At 42.5% G+C, this 20,224-nt stretch overlaps 1 protein-coding gene across 2 annotated transcripts; it reads left to right on the top strand.

Annotated features, from left to right (window-relative positions):
• Positions 1–87: 87 nt before the first annotated feature.
• Positions 88–18,598, top strand: ncaph (non-SMC condensin I complex, subunit H). Of its 2 annotated transcripts, none has more exons than XM_038785318.1 (18): positions 88–256; positions 2,691–2,914; positions 3,228–3,315; positions 4,457–4,549; positions 5,960–6,080; positions 6,339–6,472; positions 7,187–7,376; positions 8,975–9,063; positions 9,763–9,971; positions 10,193–10,341; positions 10,814–10,914; positions 12,042–12,164; positions 13,070–13,177; positions 13,267–13,419; positions 13,840–13,953; positions 15,160–15,248; positions 16,508–16,583; positions 18,179–18,598. In XM_038785318.1, the coding sequence occupies exons 2-18, from the start codon at positions 2,697–2,699 to the stop codon at positions 18,236–18,238; spliced, it is 2,115 nt and encodes a 704-aa protein (XP_038641246.1). In that variant the 5' UTR covers positions 88–256; positions 2,691–2,696; the 3' UTR covers positions 18,239–18,598. The 2 variants fall into 2 exon arrangements, with proteins under 2 accessions (XP_038641246.1, XP_038641247.1); XM_038785319.1 differs by lacking the exon at positions 88–256 and adding an exon at positions 1,354–1,761.
• Positions 18,599–20,224: the final 1,626 nt, after the last annotated feature.

Here is a 20,224-nt window from a genome sequence, read left to right as displayed (position 1 = left end):
CAGCCCCTCCCTTCCAGTCCTCCGGCCAGCCGCGCGTGCGCAAACAGCCCCTCCCTTCCAGTCCTCCGGCCAGCCGCGCGTGCGCAAACAGCACCTCCCCTCCAGTCCTCAGTGGCGCGTGCGCACGGTCGAGCCGCGGGAAAGTTTTGAATTTTGATTCGAGTAACGGATTTCCACCGTCCAAAAAAAAAGAAAGAACCGGGGCGGATCTGCGCCGTGGGAGAAAGCGGCCGCCCAGGAGCGTCCGAGGCGTCAGGTCAGTGCGGGTCTGAGGCGGCGCCAGGTCAGTGCGGGTCTGAGGCGGCGCCGGGTCAGTGCGGGTCTGAGGCGGCGCCGGGAGGATGGGTCTTTTTTGAGTGGAGCGGGTGCAGAAAAGTAGGCCTCACACACACACCGCCTTTTAATATCGGAAAACACCCTGCAGGGTCGACATGGAGATCAATCTCCGGGACACCGCCATACAATCCCCATAGTGCAGACAGGAGGCCATTCGGCCCATCCACTCTGCACCGACCCTTCAACAGACCTCCTTACCTAGGCCCAACCTTTTGGACACTACGGGCAATTTATCATGGCCAATCCACCTAAGCTGCACATCTTTGGACTGTGGGAGGAAACCGGAGCACCCGGAGGAAACCCACGCACACACGGGGAGGACGTGCAGACTCCGCACAGACAGTGACCCAAATTGAACGCTGGTCCCTGGCGCTGTGAGGCAGCAGCGCCAACGACTGTGCCCCCGTGCCGTGAGCAACCCTGGAGAAAAGTCAGCGGGACTTGAACTCAGGTTTTTGAATTTTCCTCAAAGTTTCTCCTCACCAGATATAATTACATTTAAAAATGGGAGAACAGGCTGTGGATAATTAGTCTTTTGCCTTCCTGTGCCACAAGGGTGGATGTGTTGGCCGACGAATCGCTGGAGGTTTTAGGGGCAAGTCATGCAATGAAACCTCCAGGTGTACGTTTAATCATATAAGATAAAAGCAGCTTTGACAAAGAGCCATCCAGACTCTCCACATGCTGTCAGGCCTGCAAAGATTATAATAATAATCTTGATTGTCACAAGTAGGCTTACGTTAACATTGCAATGAACTTTCTGTGAAAAGCCCCTCGTCACCACATTCTGGCACCTGTCCGGGTACACAGGGAGAATTCTGAATATCAATTCACCTAACAAGCACATCTTTCGGGAGGAAACTGGAGCACCCAGAGGAAACCCACATAGACACAGGGAGAACGTGCAGACTCCACACAGACAGTGACACAAGCCGGGAATCGAACCTGGGACCCTGTCCCCCTGGCCCCCTGGCCCTGTGAAGCAACAGTGCTAACCACTGTGCTAACTAATGATTTTGTACATTTAATCATTGTTGGCAACCCTAATATCAAAAACTGGTAGCCTGTGTAAGCAGTCAATTGAGGATGGAGTGGATTGTCGAAGCCGTATAGATAAATTAGAAGTTTGACCACAAGAAGTGTATCAAAAAGATTTATGTATTGGCATCAAAAATCGAAAGAAGCAGTCCTATAATGAAACTTTTTTGAAGGGAATCCAGACACCTAGAAAATAGACCAAGAACTGAGGAGGCTGGAAAAACCCAGCAGGTCTGCCAACATCTTTCAGGAGAGAAACAGAGCTAATGTTTCGAGTCATAGAGTTTTCATCGGAACTGAAAGGACGGAGAATGTAGAAACTGCAATTAGAAGTCGCAACTTCAAAGAACAAACGACAGATGGCCTGGTGTGAGGGATTGCATTGAGGTAATGCATGTATGGAATTTATTTTAGATAAGGAAAATAGAAGAAAGGGGGTTTCAGATGGAAGAGAAAGGTCAACATCTCAAGTTGCCGAACTCAACGTTGAGTCCGATCTGTCCTACTGGAAGATGAGATGCTGCTTCTCCAGCTTGAAATGGGCTTCAGGGTGCATTGCAGCAGGCCAAGGATGGACCGATATATGGGCATGAGAGCAACGTGCTCAGTTAAAATGTCAAGAAACAGGAAGGTTGGGGTAAAGGTTGCCGATTGAGTAAAAGTATTCTGCATCGGGGTCATCCAGCTGGCGCCTTTTTAGAGGAGACTGCATTGGGAGCAGCAAATACAATAAACCAAATTGAAGGAAGTGCAGGTGAAATGCTGCTTAACCTGAAAGGAATATTTCAGGCCTTGAAAGGCCAGAAGGGAGGGGGGTAAAGGGGCCGTTGGTGCACCCTCTGCGATTGCGAAGGAAGGTGCTCTGGGAAGGGGATGAGGAGTTTGGCATGGTGGAGAAGTGGACAAAGGCAGTGGTCCCCGTGGTATGCTGAGTGGGGGTGAGGGGAAGATGTGTTTTGTGGTAGCACCATACTGGAGGATAATCCTTTGCAACTGGACCCAAAATATAGGACTGAGTACTTGGAAGAGAAGTAGAAAAACCTCAGGAGGGAGACTGAACCTGACAGCAATTGGACTAGGAACAAGCATGGTCTGTTTGTGAAAATCCAATTGAAATGCACATTGGACAGATAAATAATGGTAAATTTACTTTGTCAGTTTCTACATGTATGAAATTTTAAAGTCTAAGGCCAGATGTTTCAACACCTTACTTTGCTCTCTGCACTGTCAGAGCAAAGGGGGAATATTTGCTGTATTTTTTCATAAAATGAGATTATTTTGCCTTTGTGTTCAAATCTTGTATTTGTTTCTCACAGGACAAAATGGACAGTTCTACATCAGTGTCCCGAGTGGGCACTGCTGACCACATTTTTGTTTCTCCGGGTACAAGGCGACAGGCAATTCAGAGCCAAAAGACCACAGTAAAAATGGATGTTGCACCAAATGATGATGAACGTGAAAGGAGGGAGAGGAGGCGCTCTAAGGTGACCGACTTGCAACTAAGTGGGACAGAGAGTCCGCTGGTGTCTCCAGTGCAAAGGTAGGGCTCATTGCTCCATTTATTGTCTTTACTTAACAATTACATAAGTTCACTTTTCGACAAGGATCCATGGCTGGTCAGGAGCAGAATTTGTTTGCTTCCTGCCTTTTAGGGCTCTGTCTTCCATAACTGTTTCTGATTTTTTTTTTCCTCCTCTTTGAGCCCTAGCATCTTCTGGGGTCCTTCCCAATTACCATTGCATGTTGGTAGAGGACTGATGACTGACATGCTGGTGCATTGTCATAATTCTTCTCCTTGGGTTTGATGGAATTCTGAGCTGTGGATGAGCACTGATTGTCACTTATTGTTACAGGAGGACCCCACAATCCTTTGAAGTCAAGCTGTCGAATAATCAGATATCTGAACACTATTCCACCTGCATAAAACTATGTTCTGAAAATGTAAGTTGGCGCTGATATTTATTCTCGCTCCAGAACTGAACCGGTTTCTCCTTCGCAATGCCAAAATGTTTCAGATTTGGAAAAGAAAATGTGCTTCTTAGATGCTTGGGACTTGTCCCCAGATTAACCTAGAACTTGTTGAATCAGGTTTTATACATACTTTAGGCTGATACTCCACTGAAATTCTAGTCTTGCAGCTGCACTTTGAGAAGTGAGGCTCGAGAGCACATTTACCGATTTCAGGAGATAGAAGCTCTGTACATAAGAGCTCTCAGTTTCCCCACCCCTGTCCAACATTAATCCTTCAAAATGCCATGAAAATATACCTGGTCATTTATCTGAAAAACTACATATGGAGGCAACATGAAATAAATGGACAATATTGGGAATACATAGCAGGTCTGAAGGATTAAGGTCTCAGGTTTGAACCCGAGTCCTGCCAGTTATTTGGAGCCTTGTTTGCAGGATCATGCTGGTGTCGCATCATGGTTATTTTGCACATACTGCAGCAATCTGCAATCCATCCGATCCAACAATCGTGACAACATTTGTGTTACAGTTTTGGACTCTTTTGTCTATTCTTGCACATGTCTTTTACATGTGATATGTAAAAATATGTTTTATTTAGCAAAAGATTTCCTAAAGTTTCTCAAGATCATTCTGTGTTAGATTGTGGATCTGGCAGCAAATAAATTATTTGATTCCTGAGATTGGATGCTGCTTCTTCCAGGAACTAATGGATGGCCAATATGCTGACACATCTGGCCATTTAGTAAGATATCCTACTACTTTGGTGTTGAGGAAGTTGCTCTGGGTTGGGTAATAAAGCTACTAAAATTATTGGGTCAGTGAAGTAGCAGCTGGCTACACTAAATGTTAACTCAAGTTATCATTTGGAGATATTGGAGGAGTGTTCATGACGGGAGATCCAGTTCCTATCACAATGGAGTTTTACTGTTGCTTTCCTGGATCCTGCCACTATAAGGCAGTGGGAGTCAAGTTTCCTTTTCAAAAGAAAGAAATAGGCACCCAAACTACCACGGAAGGAAGATAGGCTGTTGAACATAAAAGGATATCTATTGCAAACTTGAATTTGGAGAAAAGCAGTCTAATTTTACATTTTCTTCTTTGACTCTCATAGAAAATCACGACAAAGAATGCATTTGGTCTTCACCTGATTGATTACATGGCTGACCTCCTAAAAGAGAAGGAATCTGAACTCACCAACTTCAAGGTTAGAAAGGCATACAATACATAAGATCTCGTTCAATTGATATTTATAACATCTCTCCTGTGACTTTGCTGGAGGGTGAGTTTTTCCTTTTAGAACGCTGCAACTTCATCTTCACCATGTGACTGAATGAGCTCTGTTAAGACGAGTTCTGTCGCTTGGATTGCATCTCATTAATTAGTTCCTGTTACTGATATGAGGGTAAGTGTTTGAGTTGTATGCTGTGATGTTAGTTATTCCAAATCCTTTCGAGAGCAAACTTTGTGTCTTAAACTAATAAAAGGCGAAAAAACTTTTGTTGCAATAGCATCCGAATTTTGTGTGAGTTATGTATTCTTTATTTTTCCAGCCTTCTCTGTTCTGGTGCCCACTCTTTACTTGGGCCTCCTGTGCCCCAAAGGAGGGACTTGTATCTGCCAGATTCAGTCAAAACACCATGGCTTCACAGTGTCAGTTAAGATGCAATGAGCATGTTATTATTCCATTGTTTAAGTTCTATCAAAATCATTCCAAGTTTAGTGAAATGAAATGAAAATCGCTTATTGTCCCAAGTAGGCTTCAAATGAAGTTACTGTGAAAAGCCCCTAGTCGCCACATTCCGGCGCCTGTTCGGGGAGGCTGGTAGTCTACCCTTGAATGGCAACAAAGTCTGTAGAGTGCCGTGATGAAGGATGCCACAATGAAACATGAGGTGTTGTTGCTTAAGTTTGAATTGAACGACATTGGAACGGTCTCATGTGCCATGGATTGAAAGGTCAGAGTGGAGCATTGAAATGACCAGTGACATGAAGAGGGAATAAAAGGTGGGCCATTTATTATCGAAGTGAGGAATTTTTGACTGAATCTTTCGAATTCTCTGCATCTGAGGCTCAGTCATGAAATGAAATGAAAATGAAATGAAAATCGCTTATTGTCACGAGTAGGCTTCAAATGAAGTTACTGTGAAAAGCCCCTAGTCGCCACATTCCGGCGCCTGTTCGGGGAGGCTGTTACGGGAATCAAACCGTGCTGCTGGCCTGCCTTGGTCTGCTTTCAAAGCCAGCGATTTAGCCTTGTGCTAAACAGCCCCATTGAGTATATTCAAATTGGCTGTTCAAATATTGAAGACATCAAGGAACATGTAGATAGTGAGGGGAAATTCTAGTGGAAGACGAGCCATGATCTAGTTGAATGGCGGAGCAGACTTGGGAGGTGAATCAATTACCCCTCTTATTTCCTATGTTTCTACAAAGCTGGGGAGTTATGCTTTTTGACTTAACAGAGGTGCTTTGAAAGGATTCGCCCAGACTGCACTTTGTCTCCCCCAAAGTAGAAGAAACCAGATCATGAAGCGTAATTTGATCTATTTTGTCAATATTGCACAAAGCATGTATTGCACCATTTGTTAAGCTGTTACTTCATAATTTATTACAGATGGCAGCTGGTACTTTGGATGCTAGCACTAAGATTTATGCTGTGAGAGTGGATGCAGTTCATTCAGATGTGTTCAAGATCCTAGGAGGTCTGGGAAAGAACCCTGAAGAGCCAGGTGCTGGTGAGCATCTGCAAATATGCATCTTGTTTCAAAGAGAAGCTTAATTTTATTACTCCTCAACACCGAGCTGCAACAAGTGCAGCAATTATAAGATGAGAGGAACGTCTGATTGATAATATGGAACATTAGATTTCTTTTCTCCCAATCACTTAGATTAAAATATAAACTTAAAATAATGATTAGGGAAAGACTCTGGTTTAATAAGTTTTGCTATACCTCGGTGTGATCTAACATACTATCCCTTTTCTATGTCTGTAGAGGTAAACCCTGAGTCTTCGGAAGGACAGAATGCAAAAGGCTCTCAGAAACATAACAAAAGGAAGCACTCATACAAAACTATTGAGCAGAATTTGAGCCACATCACATACGGAGCAAAGGACATGAAATGTGAGGTGAGATTATTTTTCTATTGACAGTGGCCATATGTTTCATTGGGTATCAAAAATCCTGGTGTGCTCAAGACACAATAAGGGTCTATAGGCTGCTGATGGAATGGTGTCTGTGTCTTTGTTGACACTACACATTGAAACATCTAGCAGAACTCACCTGAATATCAGTGAGGAACTGGTACCATACATATTTTACATAAGTGTCTGTGATATTGTGCATCAGGAAACCTGAAGGGGTCTCATTTCCTTTGATAAATTTTCAAATATTAACTGTTTATTCCATTTAACTGTTTAAAGTCCATGGAATGTCGATCTAATTCGAAGTAAATCATTTAAATTTAAATTTTGTTCCTGTTTGCTTAAATAAATTTAAAGTACTCAATTATTTTTTTTCCCAATTAAAGGGCAATTTAGCATGGCCAATTCACCCACCTTGCCCACCTTTGGGTTCTGGGGGTGAGACCCCAAACAGACACAGGGATAACGTGCAAACTCCACGCGGACAGTGACCCGGGACCGGGAACAAAATCATTTTAAAACCATTCTTAATTATACGACAAAATGAAGAATGACAGCAACTTGAATTTTCCGATCTTTTACTGACATATAAATGAGGAATGGACGATCGACATATCTTTGTTTCAAGAAGCAGAACGAAGGCTACTGGTTCAGAACCCATTTCCAGCAAAGTTTAATGAATACCATTATATTTTGTAGATTGACCCAATGTTCCAGAAGGCTGCCTCATTGTTTGATGAATGCAGCACAGTGGGGGTTTTCATGGTTAATCTGCAGACATATGGACACTCTGCTCAGCTGCTGTTTGACTCGGATGCCAAACTAATTGAAACCGGTCCTGCACCAGAATTGCCACCCATTGGCCATGTGGAGATATCTGACCTTGGAGGCAAGTTTCTTTTTAAATTGTTGAATGGTAGCATTTCAGTTTCTGCAGAACTAGTTTTACAAATCTAATATCACTGGTTGTTCCATTATCTTCTCCGATATGTGGTTGCATGCGTCCACTCACTTTAACAGTAATCACACACTGGTTCTAAGTAAACTTGCCTCCTCAGTTTGTGTGCTCAGTGGATCTTTCCAGTAAAGGTTTTAAAATCACTGGATTATGGACAGCATGGTGACGCAGTGGTTAGCACTTCTGCCTCATGGTGCCAAGGACCCGGGTGTGAGAAAATAAACTACGAGCTAAAGGGTTCAGCTGATGGGTTTGAGGTAAGGTGGGGGATGTTTGTGACCGTGTTTGAGGAGTTGTTCATGGGTGGGTGGGTAGGGGGGAGGGGGGGGGGTCAACAAAGTAAAATTTTATACAAACTGCATAGTTGATTGTTGGGAAGCCTGTTTCCCGGTTTGTTTATGTGTTGTAACTTTTTTTATATACGTTTGTAATAAAATACATTAAAACAAAACAATTTGGGTGACTGCCAAGATCCTGAGTTGGCCCAGTATTGTTTCTCAAGTGTGCATTTAACAGTCAGGGGGAGGGGGCTGCTGGTGATGGGGTGATTTTCTGCGCACCCCGCAGTGTGTTTCTCGGTGGGTGACCGGTGGCAGGATCTTCTGGTTGTGCCGCTGTCAATGGGACTTCCCTTTTATTCCGCCCCCACCCACCGGGAAACCCATCGCAGGGCTTTGTGTCAGCGGAATGGAAGATCCTGCTGGCAAGAAAGGCTGCAAAATCCCCCCAGCCCCAGGTCACTTTATGTATTGGTAATATCTGGGGAAAGAATAGCTCCTGTCCAGCGTGTGGCAACATATCAGTGCACAATTGGTTGCTAGATTAGATAACCCTGGAAGCGGGTGGTACATTAAACCAGCTTGTGAATCATCTACTGCTCTGGTTGCCCGCTTTGGCAGTGATTCGACATCGCTCTGCTGATGATTTTTTTCCAGCCGATTCTGACAGCTTAAATTTTGCTTTCCTGACCTGGCAAAGGGCCCGTATTTGGAAGGAGCATTTTGATGATCATGCCACATGGCCATTCTCCCCAAATGTGTCTAGACAAGGATAGTCATCAATTCAAAGAGGTTATGAGAGTTGACACTTGCCTTGTTCTTCATTACCATCTACACATTTGTTTGTCGTGGAATTCATTTGTGAGAACCATGCATATTTGTTTTTTTGTCCTTGCTTCAATAGAACAGATATAGTTCTATGTTGCAACAACCTTGGGTAAGCTGGTGTTGAAATACGAGTCCTTGCTGTTCGGTACAACTTTGTGCACATTTTCCACGAAGTTGGTGCAGGTGACTTTGAACGAGATATTAAAAGTCATGAACTAAAGGTGGCACCTAAACAATCACTAAAAATGAGTGGTTTTCTACTTTTGTACAATAAGATCAGCACCCAGTTTTGATCTTTACACTGTGGAATCAGCCTTCAGTTGACTTAGGGTACTGGCCTCACCACTGTGTTCAGACGTATTCCATGTGCTTATCTGCAAATTGAAAGCCCTCGTGTTTTTTTTTTCATTTATCTTCTGACAGATCTTCAGCAGTCTCTGAAAGACAAGACCATCTGTCCTTCATGTGAAGATTTTCAGTTCACAAATTGGGACAGTGAAGCTCACAATCAGGTAAAGCAGACAGTCTCTCTCACTTGTGATATCTTCCAAGTATAAGTCTCCTCATACTTCTAGATGTGTATTAGTAGAATAAACAGCTCTGGCACCTGAACTATTTTCTGTGAAATAAGATGACTAAACTGAATATGCGTGTGTATTAACTTGCTGCTTTTTCAAATGTAATGCGTAGTTTGTAGTGCGTTGTTCTCAGAATGGTTAAGCACAAGACTTGACGAGTGTTTGAGAGGGAGAATTTCTTGCTGCCCCGTAAAAGGTATTTTACTGAATGGGCTATGCTTATTTATCTAGCATTGTTTTGAGAGACTATAAGAAGATACATTTTAATTTTGTACTACTTTTGGTGTGTTTCAAATGCGTTGGTAATCCTACCAATCCAACTCGTTCAGGTTTATGCATAATTCACCATTTTGAGCCCTTTCAATATTCTTTTTTGTAAATTTAGACGACCCAATTCATTTTTTGCAATTAAGGGGCAATTTAGCATGGCCGATCCACCTACCCTGCACATCTTTGGGTTGTGGGGGCGAAACCCACGCAAACACGGGGAGATTGTGCAAACCCCACATAACCAGTGACCCAGGGCCGGGATCGAACCTGGGACCTCGGCGCTGTAAGCCCCCCTCCCCCCCCCCCTTTCAATATTCTTGTTGGTGAGCATACAGCCACAAATGTCCAACTTCTTCTCCTCAGGCTGTTTCTTCAATGATAGAGAAATTCAAGAAAAGTAACCACTTATTCGATATGAATGCAGAATCGGAATTTGCAGATAATCAGCTGGGAGGCAATGCCACTGTCGTGGACGACTTTGATGGCGATTTCTGTGCTGATGCTGATGACTTAGTGGACCAGGATTTTGAGAATCAGCACGAATCCTCCATGAAGGCAAACGGTCAAGGCTGGTAAGATCAGTGTTTTACAGGCTCCAGAAACATTGACGGGTCATAGCAATTACTCATGCTGCAGAAGTGCACGCCTAAAAATTAAGTCACTATTTTATGTAAAAGTAAGGAGATTGCAGAAGCTGCCAGTTTAGAGACCAGAGTTGGAATAGGACCACTGGTTTGAAAATCTGTTTCTAAACCGGGAAATACATGATTAACATTTTCCATCTCTTTCGCAGTAAAGAAACAATTCCCCTCTCAGATGTGGATTTCAACAGCCTCTGTATCCAGCTTTCAACCCAGCCAGGGGAATATTCATACTTCAGCCCCAGAATAATGAAGATGTGGGCAGGGCCCAATCACTGGCGCTTCAAACCTCGACAGAAAGGTGAATGGTAACGGATATGCAGATTCTCTGCCAGAGGTGCTGAAGAGTCAGTATGATTGTTTCACTGTGATAAAATTATTCTTCAAAATTGGTCCTATAAAAATTAATTTTATTTTTTTCCCCAATTGTGTCACTATGTGATCAGCCATGATCTTATCAAATGATGGAGCAGTCTTGAGGGGCAAATATAGGCTCCTGCTGTTTCTAATTTGAATGTTGTACTGTTGACCCTGTCTTTTCACTTGGACATTTTCATTGGATAGCACATTAAAGATTCACTGATTTGAATAAAGCTTGATAATTAAATGTCAGACAAATATTCTAAATTCCATATTCTGAAGCAAATAACTGCAGAAGATGTAACTGAATACAATGAGAGGAACAGAACTGGCTATAAAGATGATGTGTGCTGAATGAATGTTGGTGATTCAATGCACCTTAAGTAATTTTGTATTTTTCCTCTCTCCAACAGAGGCCATCACTGATAAAAATAGGAAAAAGCAAGCAAAGAAAATATTTGAAATTGACTTCGAGGAGAATATTAATTTTGAGACTCAGTTCAGAGAGACCAGGGTTGGTATAACAACATGAGAACATGTAGCACAGGCGATTATGTTTTTTTAATTTAAGTTGACAGACTCGGGTATAAGCCCAAGATCCATTATACTGGGATCAGGTTGAAATGCAAAGAAGTTAAGCTTGATTTTGAAAGGGTTAAAGGGGAAGGGAACGCTTGAGGAAGCTGAGAAATTCGAAAGTTGTAATTTAGTAGGGAAGGTAGAGTAGGGGAATGAGGCTGATTGGATCTCTGTACAGAGATCTGGCATGGACTTGTTGGGCTGGATGGCATTCTGCTGAACTGTGATGACCATGATAAGATGGAGGGTAGAGTTTTAAAAGTTAATTAATGGAATGTAAATGTCGCTGGCTGGGCTCTTTACCCTTGAGAAGGTGATGGTGAGCAGCATTCTTGAGCCACTGCAGTCCCTGTGGTGCAGGTACACCCACAGTGCTGTTTGGGAGGGAGATCCAGCAGTTGAAAAGGGGAATGGAGAAATGATTGAAGAAAGTTTAAGAAGAATTGAAGCAAGAAGTGACACAGATGCAGGCAACTGCTTTGTGACAATGGCAGTGAGTTTGTACTGTGTCGTTGAGAATAAGTAGATGCCGGTTAACACTCCCTCTAAGTTGGTGGACAGCAGTTTAGAGGGCATCACGGTGGTGCAGTAGTTGGCACTGCTGCCTCACGGCGCCGAGGCACCAGGTTCAATCCCGACTCTGGTCATTGTCTGTGTGGAGGTTGCACATTCTCCCTGTGTTTGCGTGGGTTTCACCCCCACAACCCAAAGATGTGGAGGACAAGTGGTTTTCCCACGCTATATTGCTCCTTAATTGGAAAAAATGAACAGGGTACTCTAAATTTTACAAAAGAAAAATAGAATTTACACAGACTTACAGGCCGTCTACAAGCAGCAGTGCCTTTAAGTTTTGAATGTGTCCACACAGCAATCTGAAGGGATTGTGCAGTGCACAAAATGGGCCACACATACAGTGAAGAGTGCATGAACTATGATTTGTCTCTCAGAACCGGTGAGGATTCCTGCACAGGGGAGTATCTGTACATGGGTATCATTGTTTAATGTATTGAAAGGGAAAGAGGTTCCATGATTGAACCATTACTGTTGTGATATTTCTTCTAGGCTGCCACAGCAATCTCAAAAGCTGCATTAGACCGGCGGAGCAGAAAGCTGACTACACTGCCGACCGATTTCCATTATGATCCAAACAACATGACCCGTTTGTTCCTTAAGCCTTCTGTCATGGTAAATGGAACACTTTTTTCAATAAATTTAAATTCTGAAACATGGGCAGTTTCAAAACATCTTGCCACTTTTCACTCGATCAGTGTTGAGTTAATGCACCTCAAAGGATAAACAGATGAGGCATGTGAGTTGGGCTCAAGTTTCATAATTTTGAATGTAATGAGTTCCCATTATTCACATTTGACAAAGAGTCATCGGACTCGAAATGTTAGCTCTGTTCTCTCCCTACAGATGCTGCCAGACTTGCTGAGATTTTCCAGCGTTTTCCCTTTTGTTTTACGTTCCAGCATCCGCAGTAATTTGTTTTTATCCCATTATTCACTGCTCCTTTCTGGAGAAGTGAACTGCTTTTTTCTGGGTGTGGAAGCTGCGGATGATTTCCCTTATTCATGGGTTGGATGAAAAACTAGACAACAAGTTGCCTCTCCTGATGACTAGGATTGTGACTCAACAAAAGACAAAATAGAGGCAAATGACTTGTGTGTCTGTCTCAGATCGGGTGTACCCCATGTAAAGCTCCCACAATGCTCTTGCATCAAGTGCTTGCATGTTAGATACAGCATGTCTTTGATAGAGAGTAATGCTCCTTCCCTCGAACTACTGCAGAACACTACTTGGTTAACCAGTTTGACAGGTGGTTGATCATCGTTGAGAGTGTGCTACTTGAGGAAGTATGAAGAAGGGGTTGCTAACTTATCCTGTGCCCATACACTGAGTTAGCTTAATTACATTTGAAGGTGGGGCGGTTAAATGATGGACAGTTAACCTGTCTAAACTATATATTAAATGGTAATACTTGATCCAGGACTGTTTGATGCTGGTACCCTTTTCCAAGTTGGAGTACGGTTTCCTGGTTTGTATTATTGGCTTCCATTACTGAAATATTTCATTAAAATTGTTTGCAGTTGAAGCGGTATTTGAAAGAAAACGTTTGCCCGGATCAAGATGAAAAAATTGGAGAATATGACTATAACAACCCCAATGACACCTCAAACTTCTGTCCTGGTGTTCAGGTTTGTGTTTATTGCTCCCACACATTATTTGAAGATATTCATGAATAAATTTCTCCCTTAGCATGGTTCCCTTTTTATTTTTAATCCAGCTTGATAGTGATGATGAACATGATGGGTTTGTTGCTGCAAATGACTCCTTCAATGCTGCATTGGTACAAGATGAGAATGGCTTGGAGCAAAATGGAAAGGGGTTAAACATCACAACTTATGGAGGAGAAAACTTAGTTGCAGAGCCTCAGAAAGTAAGTGGATTCCAAGCTGTAATCAAGACTGCAAAGCAACTTTGCTGTATTTCAGGCAATGTCGGGGATGAGCTCTTATTTTTGTGAGTGGAGAAGGAATACTCTTGCTGTTTCAACAGGCCCTGCACTGGAATACAAGTGGTACTGGTCAATGTGCCCGCCTGAGTCAATTGTAACAGATAAAGAAGAATAGAGGACGATTACAGGGGGGAAAAACAAATTTGATTGTTCAAGTCTCTTGTTTATTGCTTGAATATAGTTTTTGTGATGGATTACTGTCATTAATACTTAATCACCTGTAAAGCTGAAGGTCTGTTCTTGCACTAGTCTGGTCTTCAGGGTGTGTTAAATAAGAAATGTGACGAATGGCTATGAGCTTGCAGGTTTACAGTTCTAATCAAAAATTCTGATTATTTGAAGGTCAACAAAATCCTGTTGAATTATTCAAAGACAGCAAAAAAGATGGATGTGAAAAGACTGAAGCAGAACATGTGGGATCTCCTCACTGAAAACACGTATATCCCAGATGGGAAGGTGAAGAGTGTGCTGAATAGGATTAGCACATGTTAAAAAGCTTCCAGATGTATAATAGTACCCAAAAATAAACTGTGTTTCAGCCAGTGCAGAGCTTGCCTGAGAAGCTGCAACTAACTTGCTCAGCAAACTGATTTGTTGGAAAACCTGTTTAAAAATCAACTCATATTTTTCATGATCAAGTTGTGAATTCAAGGCCCTCTTGAGGAACTCTTGAGTGCAGTATTGGTGGAGTGAAATGAGGTGCCTTCTTTGGATAAGAAACTAAACTGAGGATCTGTCTGCCCTCCAAATGATATAAAGAATATCACAGAACCATTCTGAAAAACAGCAAAGGAGTTCTGTGTCTCCTGCCCACTATTTCCTCCCTGAACAACATCACTAAAACCGATTATCTGGTCATTATCATGTTATTGTTTGTGGGAGTTTGCACAAAATAGCTGCCATGTTTCCTTTAGGTGGAATTCTACGGTGGCCTGATGCATGTTTTACAGCAGGGCCCCACAAATTTCCCTAGTGGCCTTCCTACCTGCTTCTGATGTGTGAAAAATTTAACATGAAGGCGGCGGGTTGGACAAAGCTTGGGTGTCCTGCCTACCCTGGTCTCAACTGAGCCACTTCAGTTCTGCTTCGTGCCAGGCTTCAGTTTTGAGGTTGGTGGGAGGAGGTCAGGAATGGGGATGAGTTGGAGGATGAAAGCCAGCAGGTTACCCTGCTCGGGCTCCAGCAGGGAGAAAAAGATTTTTGCTTGCAGTCCGGGTCCCTTTTCCTGATTTGGTCTGGCTCCACCTCCCTCAGGTACTCTGTCCCCTGGCTTTTCTGACCTCACTCCACCCCCATTCTGATCCTCCTGAAACTCCCACTCTTAACTGGTCATGGGGCTCTCAGCACTTCGAATCTGAGGATAAGCTGAAGTCCTAGCAGTGGTCACTGTTTCTGGTGGTGCTGCTGGGATTACAGTGGTCCTGGTTCATCAGATTCGCCAGCAGCTTTCTTCAGCCAATTACTGTATTGGTTTGGGGGCTTTTGAGATCAGTGGGATGCATTTGCCGCTGGCTTTTTGATCCGTGCTGTCTAAAAAATGTTTCCCGTTTGCAATTGTGATGCTGCTTCTGAAGTACTTATTGGCCGTTAAATGTTTTGGGATGTCCTCGGGTTGAGAAAGGTCTGACATCAATGATTTTTTTTGATCTTTTCATTCAATAGAATGGAGTAACCGAGGAGCTGGAAATCGATGTAATGACAGTGAAAGGACAGCAAAGCTTCACAACTATCACTAAGAATCTGTTTGAAAGGTGTTTTTTCTTTAACGTGTGTGGGTCAGCATACCAGTAAATGAGTCCTGTGTCTCTGTTCAATGAATCATCATTTTGTACCTGAATAAAGGATTGTAATGCATTTCACAAATAATTCTTCAAATGACTAGGATTGTGGAACGGCAAAGCATTGGAGGTGCTCATTCTCATAATCAAGTCTACACCGGCTCTTTCAAAGAATAATGTGTTTAGTCACACTTTGCCCACATTTCACCAATTCTTTCTCCTATAAATACTGATGATAAATGATCCCACTGGTAATTTTAGAGACACAGTGCCCAATAGAGCACAACTTTGAGTCTTAGGGTGGGGGGTGGCATTTAATGTCCCTCCCCAATCACCTTGAATAAAATAGATGGTGGTGTCAGTAGACAGTGTTCTTGGGAAGGGAGTTCTGTGATTTTGATCTGCTGACAGTGAAGGAACAAACATTTCCAAACAGATGATGTGATTTGGAGGAAACTTAGTTGGTGGGTGGTGTCCCCATCTCCTGACTGCCCTTATGCTTCTTGCAGATGGAGATCATGAGTCCCCAGATGTTCATGAAAAGGACTTTGTAGGGTCAACTGGTAAGGGTTGCCTTTGTTGAGGTTGTGCCTAGGTCAATGCCAGGTGTCCATTCGGTTATTTTTTTCCCTTGGATTTTTGTGTAAAATTTTTCAGTGGTTTGTTTGACTAGTTCAGAGGGAAGTTGAGAATTAACTACATTGCTATGAATCGAGTCACATGTAGGCAAGACCAGGTAAGGACTGCATATTTCCTTACCTGAAGGACACGGTGAATTAAATAAATTTGTAAGACAATCCAATATTTCATTATAATTGATGAGCCGGGCAGCACGGTGGCGCAGTGGTTACCACTGCTGCCTCGTGGCAGTGAGGACCCGGGTTCGATCCCAGACCCGGGTCACTGTTGGTGTGGAGTTTGCAAATTCTCCCCGTGTGTGCATGGATCTCACCCCCACAAGCGAAAGATGGGCAGGGGAGGTGGATTGGCCACTCTAAATTGCCCCTTAATAATACATAATTGCTGAGGTGAGCTTTTTGTTCCAGATTTATTAATTGACTTTAAATTTCTCCAGCTGTTGAGATTTACAATTGTGTCTCCATAGCATTCGTCTGTGCCTCTGGAATATCTGTAACATTGCCATTATATGACTTGTTTCTATGCACTTAATTGTATCTACGTTGTCTTTGATATGTGTGTGTCAAATTAGTACTTTTGTTTAATGTCCACAGATTGCCCAGTACAATGGCAACGAACCTGTCTGTTCCCTTGGCGTTTGCTTGTTTGCTGCATTTAGCCAATGAAAAGGTACGTATACAACATTATTTCATCAAAATAAAAGGTGGTAGGCAGAGAACAGGAAATTATAGGCCAGTGAGCTTAACTTCGGTAGTAGGGAAGATGCTGGAATCTATCATCAAGGAAGAAATAGCGAGGCATCTGGATAGAAATTGTCCCATTGGGCAGACGTAGCATGGTCATAAAGGGCAGGTCGTGCCTAACTAATTTAGTGGAATTTTTTGAGGACATTACCAGTGCAGTGGATAACGGGGAGCCAATGGATGTGGTATATCTGGATTTCCAGAAAGCTTTTGACAAGGTGCCACACAAAAGATGCATGGCATTAAGGGTAAAGTAGCAGCATGGATAGAGGATTGGTTAATTAATAGAAAGCAAAGAGTGGGGATTAATGGGTGCTTCTCTGGTTGGCGATCAGTAGATAGTGGTGTCCCTCAGGGATCCGTGTTGGGCCCACAATTGTTCACAATCTACATAGATGATTTGGAGTTGGGAACCAAGGGCAATGTGTCCAAGTTTGCAGATGACACTAAGATGAGTGGTAAAGCGAAAAGTGCAGAGGATACTGGAAGTCTGCAGAGGGATTTGGATAGGTTAAGTGAATGGGCTAGGGTCTGGCAAATGGAATACAATGTTGACAAATGTGAGGTTATCCATTTTGGTAGGAATAACAGCAAACGGGATTATTATTTAAACAATAAAATATTAAAGCATGCTGCTGTGCAGAGAGAACTGGGTGTGCTAGTGCATGAGTCACAGAAAGTTGGTTTACAGGTACAACAGGTGATTAAGAAGGCAAATGGAATGTTGTCCTTCATTGCTAGAGGGATGGAGTTTAAGACTAGGGAGGTTATGCTGCAATTGTATAAGGTGTTAGTGAGGCCACACCTGGAGTATTGTGTTCAGTTTTGGTCTCCTTACTTGAGAAAGGACATACTGGCACTGGAGGGTGTGCAGAGGAGATTCACGAGATTAATCCCAGAGCTGAAGGGGTTGGATTACGAGGAGAGGTCGAGTAGACTGGGACTGTACTCGTTGGAATTTAGAAGGATGAGGGGGGGATCTTATCGAAACATTTAAAATTATGAAGGTAATAGATAGGATAGATGCGGTTGTTTCCACTGGCGGGTGAAAGCAGAACTAGGGGGCATAGACTCAAAATAAGGGGAAGTAGATTTAGGACTGAGTTTAGGAGGAACTTCTTCACCCAAAGGGTTGTGAATCTATGGAATTCCTTGCCCAGTGAAGCAGTTGAGGCTCCTTCGTTAAATGTTTTTAAGGTAAAGATAGATAGTTTTTTGAAGAAAAAAGTAATTAAGGGTTATGGTGTTCGGGCCGGAAAGTGGAGCTGAGTCCACAAAAGATCAGCCATGATCTCATTGAATGGTGGAGCAGGCTCGAGGGGCTAGTTCTTATGTTAAATGTTAAACATGAATCAACAACATGAAACTAAAAGTTGAGCAGTATTGTTAGCTCTTAGAACTGGCAGGTGACAGTTCTAAGAGAACCAGGGTTGTGAGCACTGATCACAATCAGGATTCCTGGGAGCTGTAGTAATTAAGAAGTTTAGATTACATGCTTAACTATGTTTTATTACCTTACAGAACCTTGCAATTGAAGGAAAGGAAGATTTGTCTGATGTTGTTATCAGACAAGGAATCTGAAAATGTCCTGACTACATAGCTGTAAAAGAATGGTGGAAAGGACTGTACATAGTTGTAAATATTTTTTATGACAGTATGCCTTGTGTCATGGCTGTTATCTCACCTCAGATGCCTTTGTAAGGCATAGTTTCTCTGTCATGTGTGTAAATGTAATTCTAAAACCTGTCAAGAACTAATCAGCCTTGAAATTATGCTTGAGATTTATTTTAAACAATTCATACACTTGCTAATATTTTAGTGGACTTCTGGGTAAATATATTAAGTATTCGAGACATACCTATCTCATTGTCCTTTGAGAGCTTTTTTAAAAACTTTTATTTTATCTGGTATACAAATTGAATAAAGAGTTTTGCTATTTTACACAATTTCATCTTTATTGTCACAAGTAGGCTTACATTAATCCTGCAATGAAGTTACTGTGAAAAGCCCCGAGTCGCCACATTCCGGTTGTAGAGCATGTGGACATGGTGGACAAAACCACTGTTAATTGCCTATCCTACTTTCTTGACAACTGAATGGTTTCGGAGGGAAAAGTCAATCTCTGTGCTGATGGTCTGGGATTGCATGCAGCTTAGACAGGTTGACATCATTCTCCATTCCCCCCCCCCCCCCCCCTTTGCCGAAAGACATTACTGAATCAGTTGGGCTTTTATGACATTACAGTAGTTTGACAATCCCATGCTCTAATAATAGGTATTTCATTTAGATTCATATAATGGCATAATAAACTCATCTCTGGATGCTGGTCCTGGCCTATGGATGAGAAGATTTATATGGTGTGAGGCAAAATTAATGGCTGAAATGATCCCAGGCCCTATCTGCCCCCTGAGATGAACAGGACAAACGGTACTTTTCCAAGAATGCCACATTCTCCCTGGTTCCCAACTTGAGAGTTATCCTTCAAACAATGCTACCACAACTATGACGTAATTATTTTCTCATTCCTATGTGCAATTTGGCAACTGTATTTCCTCATACTACAGCACTGATTAAACTGCAAAAATGTCATTGGTCAGCTGCTTGGGAACTGGCTGAGGCAGTAAAAGTGAGATAAATATGAATTTCTTCCTCCATGTGTGCTCTTTTTTAAGGTGGCATTTCCACAAGCTCTCCTCCCGTTTGTTCAAAGTTCACGAACTGACATTGCCAGTTAATGGTTAAAAAAAACTAATTCTGCCAGAAAACTAGCAGCAGTTTAATTCTAACTATTAAGATTTTTGTTTTAATAAATTTAGAGTATCCAATTAATTTTTTGCAATTAAGGGGCAATTTAGTTTAGCGTGGCCAATCCACCTGGCCTGCACATTTTGGGTTGTGGGGATGAAACCCACGCAAACACAGGGACAATGTGCAAACTCCACACGGACAGTGACCCAGGGCCGGGATCGAACCTGGGACCTCGGTGCCGTGAGGCAGCAATCTTAACCACTGCGCCACCGTGCTGCCCCAATTAAGATTTTCTTTCGACACCAATAAATGATGTGATTAAAAACCCAAATCAAAAAATGGAGGAACTTTCTGAAATTATAAAATATTGTCACCCATGTCCAGAATGTCTTGCAATCCACTCAAATGGTCTGACATGTAAAAATTCCCCAGATCTCCGTTGCAGAAGCAAGGTCGGCTCTATCTAAGCTGGAACTGCAGCTGGACCCTGGGCCAGCAGCTTTCAATTTGAATAATTAAAATCCACACGATTGCTACTTCAAATGGATTATTGTTAATAATCAATGAGATTTGTACCATCCAGTGTCACTCTTTGGCTTGTAATTCAACATTTAATAAAAGTCATCAGCTGTACAGACTTAAGACAACCTTTCCACAGCAGAATTTATCTTGCATTTTCTTTCGTCCCTGGCACTGATTTAGCAGACATCATGCAAAGGATTTGGCACAGATTCTATACACTTTTAAACTATTCTTCCTCTGATTATAGTGTCAATCAGATAAGATTGTTTGAGTCAGGGATAGAGAGTGTTGCTGCTA

Source organism: Scyliorhinus canicula, chromosome 26 (genome assembly GCF_902713615.1).
Source record: "Scyliorhinus canicula chromosome 26, sScyCan1.1, whole genome shotgun sequence".
NCBI classification, from domain to species: Eukaryota; Metazoa; Chordata; class Chondrichthyes; order Carcharhiniformes; family Scyliorhinidae; genus Scyliorhinus; species Scyliorhinus canicula.
This window is presented reverse-complemented; position numbering and strand designations above follow the sequence as displayed.